Source organism: Aquila chrysaetos, chromosome 18 (genome assembly GCF_900496995.4).
Source record: "Aquila chrysaetos chrysaetos chromosome 18, bAquChr1.4, whole genome shotgun sequence".
Lineage (NCBI taxonomy): Eukaryota > Metazoa > Chordata > Aves > Accipitriformes > Accipitridae > Aquila > Aquila chrysaetos.
Window position 1 is genome coordinate 14,311,095 of NC_044021.1, and position 11,175 is coordinate 14,322,269.

Genomic DNA, 11,175 nt, shown 5'->3' on the forward strand with positions numbered 1-11,175 from the left:
AGTCCCCAGCAGGTAAGTCGCGGGCCGGCTGCCTGCCCAGCTCACTTGCTCTCTGGCTCACAAATTGTTCCCTTCTGCCCACCCAAGTCGTTTCAAGCTGTGTTTATTTAGGGGGCAAAAAAATTGCCGACCACCCAATTCCCATTCAGCTGGAGAGCTTGTGAGCTCTCACCGGTAGCCCGGGCCGTCTTCACCCCCATCCCAATGCTTTTTAATAGCGATTCCTTTGCGGCACACGCGTACCAAGCAAGGCGCAAGTCGCGGGCCTAGAAGGTCGCAGAGGTGCGTGCAACAGATGCATTTGCTCGGGGGGGTGAGGGAGAAATCCCCCCCCAACACCCTGCCGGCTCAACGGAGGGAGGGAGCGTTTGCCGGCCGCTTCCCCGGCCCGCGCAGCACAAAACGCTCGGCGGGCTGGCGAAACGGGGACAGGTCGAAAACGAGCCCCTGGGACCGCAGGGGCTTCCCTGGGGGGGGGGGGGGCTGTGCCGCCGCCTCGTCCTCCCTTGCACCCCACGGCCCCCCGAGGGCCCTGTTCCGACGTGCCCGGGCACCCTCCGGCAGAGCTGGGCCGGCACCCACCGCCTGTCGGGTGTCCAGCAAATAGCCCACCTCCGCAGCAGCCGCTTCCCAAATCTCTGGGACGCCAGCAGCCTTCCCACCAAACTAAACCCAAGGGGAGAGGCGTTAGCTGCAACTGACACCGAGGGTCCCCGCTCCTGCCGGACCAGCCGGAGCGACCCTCGGGAGAGCTGGGGCTTACTTCTCCGACCTTCCAGGCAGGCCTTTTAGGACGCCTTCTTCCGAAATGACGGGGTCCCGCTCTCCTCCCCTAAGCACCCGGCCGTTTGCTACCCCTGTCTGCACTGCCAGCCCCCGGGCCAGGACAAGGAGACCTGCCCGTTGCCCCAGGTGCGTGGGTAAAGTTTTAAGGGGGGGGGGAAGAGGGGGAGCGCAGCATTGCTGCGAGGGGTCCCCGGTGCCCGCCCGCGCTCCGCAGCGCCGGTGGGGGGGAGGCTGCAGCCCGGCCCCGCAGAGACTCCCCGGCGCAAGGAGCCGGCCCTCCCCCGCCGATGCGGCTATTGTTTCGTTCAATTAGGCTCCGCTTGATAAAAAACAATCGCTCGTTAACCCTCGCCCTCCTCCCTCCCGGCTGGTGTGTTGTGAATGGCGACATCGTCTCCCTTGACCCCCGTCTCCTTTTCTGTCTTTCTGTCCCCTGAAAAATGATTCCGCGAGCTCTGATTGAATTTTATTCCTTCCTGACCTGGCCCGTTTTTATTGCATGGACACCATCAATCTTGACCTAACGCGACGTTTGTTTATTACTTTGGAAAGAAGCGAATGGCTTTATGAGCCCCAGCGTAATTAAACCAGGAGGGCTACGTTCACCGCGGCACCGCACCACCTTCGCGGCGGATTCACAACACAGACAAACCGCCGGGGAGGCGAGGCAGAAGGGAAAAGGGAAAAAAAAAAAAAAGGGGGGGGGGGGGGGGAACAACAAAAAACCAAAACCCACACGGGAAGGGTAAGTGGCATCCTCCCAGCCCGTGAGCTTGCGTGCGAGATGCCGGCGGATCGAAACCCATGCACGTCCCAGGGGAGCACGGAGCAGCTCCCTTAGGCCACACTTTAGGCCCGCTACGTCGACGCGGAGCTCTTCTTGCGCAGCTTGCCGCGTAAATCTGTGCTCGCCCTCCGCGCTGCCCCGGCTGCGCGCACCACCTGCGCCCCCGCGCAGCCACAGCTCGGCCTCGGGTACCCCGACGGCGCCCACCGCCGCCCCCCCTCATCCCTCCTCCACCCAAAAACCCACCCGCGCATCTTAAAATGACAAAAGCATTTAGCCAACGTGCTCGGCCCCAGCCCAGGGAACCGGATCAAAAAGGGACTGACCACGCCGAGGGGTTTAAATTACTTTACAAGCGAAATTAATTGAAAGCTAATGTTCAATTAGCGGTTGCTGTTGAAACGGGTGATTTTGGGAAGGGGCTGGGGGGAGCCGCACCGCAGCGCTCCCGTACCTGCCTCTGCGCGGCGGAGCCATGTGCGCGCCTCGGCGCTGCACGCTTTTGCCTACGCAATCAAGACGACGTAATAAAGACTGCGCGCTCTTACCTCACGCTCATCTTCACGTGAGACACGCTCAGCCCCCGACCGTGCGTGACCGCATCACGCTGCCTCCCGCAAAACCCGCACCGGCCTTTGCGTGCGCCCTTTGCGGCTCGCCCGCAATGCGCAAGCAAACCTCCAGAGCCCAGAGCGAAGCCATAAGCTCGCCCCGCTCCAGCAGTGTATTTTTGGGGAGACGAGGGCAGAGGACAGCCGGCTGGTCAATACGCTGCAACCACAGGGTTACCGATAGCGTTACGAAGTTAAGCCTGACTATGAAAATATTCCCGTGCTAGCTTCGACGCGCCTTTTCCGAACTTCGTGGCTTTCAGAAAGGGCCCCAGATATTGTAAAATGCTGGTTTGGGAACATTCCCCTAATGGCTCCATCCACAACACAGTCTTGCCACGTTCTCCATCTGACCTGGCCTGAGGGAGGTAGGGAAGGGTTTTTAATCCATGTCCTCTCAACTATTTACATGCACTTCTCTGCTATTTTTGGTTATGACCTTTGCAGAACATAATATGAACGGTAATTGCTTTAAGAAGAAATTCTGAGAAGGAAACTTAGAAGGGAGAATATTCTTCTTTTCCATGTTTTCCTCAGTTTAAGTGACAGATGAGCAAAGACAAGTAAGAAGCAACCAGAACCAGCGAAACAGAATGGTCCCTCAAATGAATAATAATAATACAAAAAAAGTAAGTTTTTTTCCTAGATGAAAAGCAAAGCAATAGTTTTGAAAAAAACTCAGCTTGAGCTAAAAATACAACACAAAGCGCCGTGCTAACCTGGCACCTACTGGACCGCTCTGCAGGCAAGGCTGGGGCCGAGCGTCCCCACTCGCTGTACGGGCTGCCACCAAAGACGCAGAGGCCTGACGGAGGCACCTTGCAGCTGCCGCCTGGGCGCACGTCCCGTGCCCACCTCCGCGCAGGGTCGGACCGCATCTCTTTTGGCGTTCAGGGCAGGCCCAGTTCTGCTGGGAGACAATCACAGGTCAGAAGGGACACTCGCGTTTGCCTTCTGCTCTCGAGGGGAAGGAAGCAACAGGGGGGACAAGGGTCGCTGGGTCACGCTGCCCGCAGTTCGGGCCTTACAGGCAGGAGCGCTGCCCGCAGGCGGACGCCCCCGCTCTGCCCCAGCCCAGGAAGGTTTCTAGCGAACCCGCCGGGCCTTCCCCGCGCTCCCCAGCAGCAGCAGCACTAGCAACGTCTCACGCCGGAGGCCTTGGCCCGGCGGAGCGGTGCGGCCGGCCCCCCTCCGCGCAGCCCCGCGCAGGGACCCCACGCAGGGACCCCGCGGTAGCAGGCTGTGCGCCGGGGAAGCCGGGGGGGGGGGGGGGGCGCTTCCCGCTGCCGATCCCGCACGATTCACTGCCTACCGGGGGGACCCTCAGCACCGGTAATGTTATTTTCGTTGTGAACCATTTCTGTGCGGAGGGGGAGAAAAAAATTGATAATAAAATAATACTTTTTTTTAAAAAGAACCCAAGCCGGAGCACGCGTGTGCGGTGAGCCAGCCCGTCGCACTGAGAACCGGGAGGTGACCTCCGCCGCGACCGCGCACGTCACTTCAGGAAAGGGATCCCCTCCTGGGGCAGGGGATCCCAGCACGACCTACCTGGTGGCCGAGCGGGACTTTTTTCCCTTTGCCCCCCTCCCTGACTGCGAGCCGTCCCCCAGCCAGGCGAGCCCCCTCCGCCCGCCCCTTTTTGCAGCCAGGGCCGCGGGGAGCGCAAGTTGCGCGGCCGTCCCGCGGTGCCGGGGCCGCGGAGGGCAGCGGGCCGCCCCGGGGCGGCCCGGGGCATTAGCAGTAATTATACACGGCACTTGTTCCAGCTCCGCACAGCCCCCCCCCCCGCCCCAGCTCCCCTAATCGAGCAGCAGCACTGACAATGCAACGGGTGATTAAACAAGCCGAGCTAAGAACTGCTTCTTTCCCTCCTATTTATTTTCGCCACAAACACCCTACCGCTGGAGACCGCTGAGAAAACCCAAAATACAGGAAAGCCGGCGCCTGATCGCAACAAAAATAACAGGCAAACAGCACATGCAATCGCCTCTCTACCCTTTCCCTTCTTTAATTTTTATTTTAAATACGGGGCAGTGGGGCGGGGGGGAGGCGGGAATGGCGTTACCATGCAGCCACCTCAGCCGGGGGCAGAGGGAGCTGCCGCCGCCGGGACTCCCCTTTCCGAGGAGGGGGAGCGAAGCAGGGAAGCGGCGAAAGCCCCGCCGTGCCCCCGGCCCGGCAACCCCGGTCGCAGGGAGAGGGGAGGAGGGAGCCGCCAGCTCAGCTGCCCACCCCCCGTCACCCCACCCCCGGTACCGGGAGAGGGACGGCGGGGAGCAGAAGGTGAGCCCGACCGGGAATAGGTAACATTTTATTTCCTTTTACTGGTGAAAAACGGGGAGTTGCGATTAAAACGTGCCCCCCGGAGCGAAGGCGTTCAGCTTTGCTCGTCCTTCGCTTCAGCCTTCCCATAACCGGACGATGGAGCGTTTGCGTTTCACCCAACTCGGCAAACAAATAAATATAAATAAGGCCGCTAATCTCTGTACAGGTACTAGCACGAAAAAGCAAAGACTATGCGATACTTAAATAAACATATTTTAAGCCAACGTTACAAAATGACCACCTCCCCCGGTTCATTCCATCTGCTGAAGGTGTTTTCTGAATATTAGATTATTGCTTTGGAGGGGAAGCGCCCCTCAAAAGCGAGGTAATAAGGTTTAACTGTAAATACCTTTGTATTTATTTACAGTGTAACCCTTAACAATGCAACAGCAATTACTGCTAAGTGTTGCCTTTAGATAAGAGATACTGATAGGAAACTGTATTATCTTGAAAGCAAACTTTAGGCCTTAAATATCTGTAATCAAATAATCTTCTTCCCAAGTCTGACTGACAAGGCAGATTCTTTCAAGTTAATGAATTTATTGCATTTTGGTCGTTATTTACAAAGGGGGAAGGTGATCCCCATTGCCCGTAGGTTCTTAATTGCAAATTGTCCAGAAGGTGAGATTCTTGATCTGACAAGATGTCAGTCTGTGCAGCACTCATCTAGTACCCTGGTAAGATATTGTTTTTCCCGATTTAAGGAAAAAAGGAGGGAGGGAAGGAGACAAAAAAAAAAAAAAAAAAAAAAAAAAAAAACCCAAACCCAAACAACTATATAAGAAAAATTCTCCCACACAAACTCTTTCTAAAATAATTTCAGTTCGAGCAATTAGGGCACTTCCAAAAGACCAGTAACGTCCCTAAAGGACAGGAGTAAAGCAGAGCTATGAAGGTGTAAGGGTAGACTGTACAAGCACCTTTTAATCCAACTACTTCTTTTCTTCCCCCCCCCCCCCCCCGAAATAAAATGGTACTTTAAAAATATATATTACAGAAGCGGCTTCACGGATGTGATTGCGCGCATTGCTATCAATTCTACGAAGCAGTGATTTACATGCTTACATTGTATTTAAGAAGATACGTACTACAGAATATCTGGCATCTACTATACACTGTGGAGTTCAGAAACATATGCAATGCGTGTATGAAGCTATAAATAAATACGTAATCCTTCTTTAAATATAGATACATATGTAAATCCTATATATAAATACATTTGAAATACACACACAGAGAACGATAGCTCGATATGTACACAGTTACACAAGGGCAGGAATCTAGTGCACGTACTTCTACCTCGGAGTTACCGCTTAATATATCCTTACATAGGCATATTATTTAAAAAGCCGTAATGTTGTCATACTACTGTGTATGGTCAAATGTTTCCAGGTCTTGCCCATTAATTGCTAAGAAAACGTGTTTGTTTATTTGCCAACTCAGAGCTGCCATGGGAAAGTATTTTTTTCCTAGCGGATAAGGCGAGCTGACTAAGTGGAACATATTGCAGAAGAGACTGAAAAGGGATTTTTCGACCTGGCAGTTCCTAAATGGTCTTTGGAATTTGTGCGGAGGGGAACGAGCTGTTCCAGCGACAAAGTTAGTTATGAAATCCCTTTTCCCTCTCTTTCTCTCTCCCTCTCTAAATGAAAGTATTAAAATATACAGACGTGTAAAGGATCATTCCAACTGAATGGTAATTTATTAATAAACAAACAATGCAATACCTTCAGAATATTTTCAACAAAAAAAAAAAAAAGAAAAATATTGATAGAATAAGATTAATACAGTTTCCCTTTTTATATATAGTGAAAAAATCAGCGTTTCAGTCAATTTTAACGTCACTTTTCAGGGAAGGGGGAAACACTTTCTGGCGTTTGGTCCGCAACATCCAACTACAAATTAAAAATAAATTACTATGTCGCAATTTACATTTTAAAACAAGTCCTTGTAAAAGAGGAAGGGGGAGAAAAAAAAGGAGCCGGTACTCTACGCTGGACTTTTCGCCCCCTTTTAAACACGGGGCATGACAATACCTTAAGGGATGGGGAAGAGAGAGGGGTGGGGGACGGGACAAAGTATTTCTGAAAGCAGTTAAAAAACAAAACAAAACAAAAAACCAAAAAACTTACGTGTTATTGGAGTAACACTGTCCTTTAACAAACCAAGACATGCTTTGGGGCTGTCTCTGTACAAAAGCTTTTCGCGTGCGCCCGCTTCCCTCCGCGGGCGCGGCGGGGGCCGGCGGCGCGGCGCGGTGCGGTGCTGCGCGGCGCGGCGCTGCGCGGTGCGGTGCGGCGCGGTCTCCCCGCGGCGGGGCGCGCTCAGAACTTGCCGCAGTCGTAGACGAAGGCCCCGGAGGTGCGGTAGAGCGGCTGGCTGCCGGGGAAGGCCATCTGACAGCTGCCGCCTCCCCCCGCCCCGCCGCCGCCGCCGCCGCCCCCCGCCCCGCCGCCGCCGCCGCCGCCGCCGCCACCGCCGCCCGGCGAGGCGCTGAGGCCCAGCCGCGGCGCCTCGAAGACCTCCCGCGGGCCGGCGGCGAAGCCCTGCTGCGGCCCCGCGTAGCCCGCCGCGCCCGCCAGCGGGCCCAGCTCCCCCGCCGCCGCCGCCGCCGCCGCCGCCGCCGCCGCCGCCTGGTTGAGGTACCAGGAGGCCAGGCGGCCCTGGTGCGGGTGCGGGTGCGGGTGGTGCCCCTCCTGGTGGCCGCCCGCCGCGCCGCCCAGCCCGCCGTGCCCCAGCGCCCCGCCGCCGCCCCCCGCCCCGCCGCCGCCGCCGCCGCCGCCGCCGCCGCCGCCCGTGGGCATGGCGTAGTCGGGCAGCGGGTCCTCGGCGGGGCTGGCGGCGGCGGCGGCGGGCAGGTGGCCGGGTCGGTCGGCGCCGCCCGCCGCCGCGTAGAGGCTCATGGCCTGCATGTTGCAGTGGTAGGTGCCGGCGGCGGCGGCGCCGGCGGCCGCCTGGCCGCAGGGCGAGCCGTAGACGGAGCTGTGGCCCGGCGAGTAGCCGCCGAGGGAGAGGGCGGGCGGGATGCCGGTGCGCGGGGCGGCGGCGGCGGGGGCCAGGAGGCCGGCGCCCAGCTCGGCGGCGGCCTGCGGCGAGCCCCGCAGCGAGGTCATGATGTTGTCCACGCTGAAGCCCGGGCCGTGATGGTGGGGCGGCGGCGGGGGCGGCGGCGGCGGCGGGGGCGGCGGCGGCGGCTCGGGGGCCTCCAGGCTGAGGGAGCGGCTGGAGGGGAGGGTGCTGCGGGGGCTGCCGCCGCTGGAGAGGCTGCTGCTGCTGTCGGGGCTCTCGATCTTGGGCACGGCGCCGAGCGGCGGCGCGGCGCCGGGGGGGGACACGGCCTGCGGCGGCGAGGCCGTGCCGTTCTCCGTCTTGATGTCCTGGATGCGGACGGGCGGCGGCGGCGGCGGCGCGGCGCTGCCCCCGGCGGGGCCGCCCTCGGGCTCGGCGGCGGCGGCGGCGGCGGAGGGCGGCGGCGGGCGCGGCGGGGCATGGTCCTTGAGGTGCAGGCGGTCCTTCTCCTCCTTGTCCTTGACGGCGTCCTTCTTCTTGAAGCGGCGGCGGCGGCGGAGGAAGCTGCCGTTCTCGAACATGTTGTAGGAGTCGGGGTCGAGGGTCCAGTAGCTGCCCTTGCCGGGCTTCTTGTCGTCGCGGGGCACCTTGACGAAGCACTCGTTGAGGGAGAGGTTGTGGCGGATGCTGTTCTGCCAGCCCTGCTTGTTGTCCCGGTAGAAAGGGAACCGCTCCATGATGAACTGGTAGATCCCGTTCAAGGTGATCTTCTTATCGGGCGCGTTCTGGATGGCCATGGTGATGAGGGCGATGTAGCTGTAGGGCGGCTTCACCATATCCTTGGGCTGCGGCGGCGGCGTGTAGGGCCCGTAGGCGCGGGCCATGCCGGCCGGGTACTGCTCGTGGGCCGGGTGGGAGTACATGCTCATCGGGGCCGGCATGGCCGTGTAGCCCCCGCCGGCCGCCGCCGCGGCGGCGCGGTAGTAGCTCTGCTCTCCGCCGAGGTACGGCACCACTCCCAGGGAGTTGGGACTGGACACGGAGTAGCGAGCCTGCATGTCCTCCCGTCAGCTTTCCCCCACCCTCCCCGCCGGACCAAACAGCGCGTCCCTTCCCCCTCCACCCCTCCGCCGCTCCGCGGACCGAGCTGGACCGGGCGGCCGGGCAACCCCCCCCCCCCCCCCCCCCCGGCGGAGCGCGGAAAAAGGGAGGAAGAATAACGACGGCAGCGCCGAAAGTCTCCTCTTCTTCGCCCGGGAAAGCCCACCGGCAAGCTCCCGCACTCCACGCGGAGGGGAAAAAAAAAAAAAAAAAGTCAAAAAAAGGAAAAAAAAGGAGGGGGGTGAAAAAGGCGAAAAAATGTTTTTAAAAAGAAAACGGGGGGAGGGGGGAAAAAAAAAAAGTAATCGCAACGGAGAAAGCAACTTCCAAACGCAGAAAGAGTATTAAGAAAATAAAACCTTTGCAAAGAGGCTCCCACGCTCCCAGTTCCTTGTTCCACGGGGATCTGCAACAAGTTGTCTGCAAAGGAGGGACAAAAGTAGAGGGATGTGTTTTGTTGGCTTTTTTGAGCGAGCAGAAGAAGAAAAAAATCCACCTTCCCGATCTCCCAGTGCAAAGTCTCCCTCGCTCTCTCCCTCTCGCTTTTTTTCAGTCTCTTTTTCAGTCGCAGGCTGCTTTGGGAAGCATCGGAAAAACTCCTGAACTTTTGAGCATCCGTCACCACGGCGAGAACTTTTTTACGCACTTACAGTTTTCTCCTTTTTTTTTTCCTCCCTCTCCTCTCTCGGTCTCCTTTTTTTTTTTTTTCCTCTCTTTTTTTTTTTCTTTTCCTCCTTTTGCAGGCGGCCCAGCTCCGCCCCGCCGAGCCGGGGCGGCCAATGAGGGCCGGGAGACACCCGGGGCTCTGAATGAGGAGGGAAAAAAAAAAAAAGGAGCGAGCGAGAAAAAAAAAAAAGAGAGAGAGAGAGAGGGAGAGTAAAAAAGAAGGGGAAAAAAAAAATCCCCGCAGCAGCCCTGGGAGTTGCAGCTCTCGGGGACCGGCCACACACGCTCGCCGGCACACGCGGACGCCTTGAGCGCCGCGAAGCCGCGGGCCGCTGCGCACCCGCGGGGACCCTCCCGCGCCCGCGCATTTTGCGCGCCAACCCGCGCGAGTCCGCCCCCCCCCCCCCGCACCCACCCGCGTCCTTACGTGCGCGGTCACCCCAGCACACGCGCCCCGTGTGCATGCCTACACCAATGTGTGTCTGTGTATATATATATTTATGTATATGCTCCCCTGGAGTCTTCCCACCCACGCGCGCACCCCGCGCTTCGCCGCGCGTGTTTCTCCCCCACTTTTTTTTTTTTTTTCTTTTTTTTTTCGTCCTTGGTCTGGTTTCTTCTCCGCACGCCCCCGTCGGGCCCTCGCCTCCCCTTCCCTCCGGGCTGCCGCCCGTGTCGGCGGGCGGGCTCCCCGCCGGTGTGCCGGCTCCCTCCCTGCCCTCCCCGGCCAGGAGGTTCTGCCTCACCCCGCCTGCCTTCCACCCACCCCCCCACGCCCGCGGGGACGGAGGGGACATTGTGTATGTGTGTGTGTGTGTGTAAGGGGTGGGTGGGTGGGGGGTGCGTGGGGTGGGGTGCCCCTGCCCCAGCAGCACCACCCTGCCTGCAGCCAGCTGCCTGCCTGCCCAAACGCTTCTGAAGAGATTGCATTCCTCCGGTTGACAAGGTTTTGACGAGTCCTCCAAAAGCTCCTTTTTATTAATCAGCCACCAAGGGCTTGCCTCTCTCCGTCTGCAGATCAAGCGCCCGCTGCCTCTGCTGTTTATAAACACGGGCGCTTTCCTTTGTGCGGGGTCTTTAGCTCGCTCCTTCAGGTAATCTTTACAGACCTTACGGGATGTGATACGGAAAGCGGGTCCTTGCTTTATTTATTCATTTATCTCAGACGGAGAGGGCATGCTTTTGTTCCTAATCTTCTTCAGAGTGGACTCCGTGGTATGTCAGGTGTGTCAAAAGGAAAAAAAAAAAAAAAAGAAGAAAAAAAAAGTACAATAAAATGAATGTTCCTTAAACTGTTTGGCCGGTTCTGCTATGAAGATTTGCTTTGCGTTGCTGTTGCCTTTATCTAAATATCTGAAAGACTATTTGGGCTCTAATCAGAATAACACTTTAACGGGAGCTCAAAGGGAGCAGAGAGTGAGAGCTTGGATTTTTATTTTTCAAATTTTCCCTTTAATTTGCTGTTACATTTTAAGAATGAAGATTTACTTTTCGTACTTTAGACACGGGGAGATTCGTATACGTATTTGCACACTAGTACATTTTACCAGTACTTCAGATAATCGAAATACAACCCCGTGCTCTTCATTCACTTCGTAGCCTATACGTCTGAAACTTCATTAGCGTTAATAATAGATCAGTTGAAAGGAACAAGCTGATATCTATTTTAAGACGTGGAATTTGTACGGGAAAGACGTGTGTGTGTGTGTGTTTGTGAGATGAATTACCCACCCTGATCTTGTGACACTACAAATACGTCAAAAGACCCTTTTGGCTTCACTGATTTCGAACCCCCTTTCCACACTTTGTACTGTGATCGATTGCTTTGGGGAGCGTGTCTTTGGAGCGTGTTAAAGGCGCATCATTTGCTTGGTGGTATTTTAGCAG

General features: G+C 57.2%; 1 protein-coding gene across 1 annotated transcript; it reads right to left on the minus strand.

Moving 5' to 3' along the window:
- Window positions 1–5,470: 5,470 nt before the first annotated feature.
- Window positions 5,471–9,360, minus strand: FOXC1 (forkhead box C1). The gene is given in 5 exon segments (XM_030042127.2): window positions 5,471–6,677; window positions 6,680–6,782; window positions 6,784–6,983; window positions 6,986–9,042; window positions 9,119–9,360. Coding segments are annotated over 4 exon segments (1,968 nt in total). The 5' UTR covers window positions 8,580–9,042; window positions 9,119–9,360; the 3' UTR covers window positions 5,471–6,606.
- Between the last annotated feature and the right edge of the window lie 1,815 nt (window positions 9,361–11,175).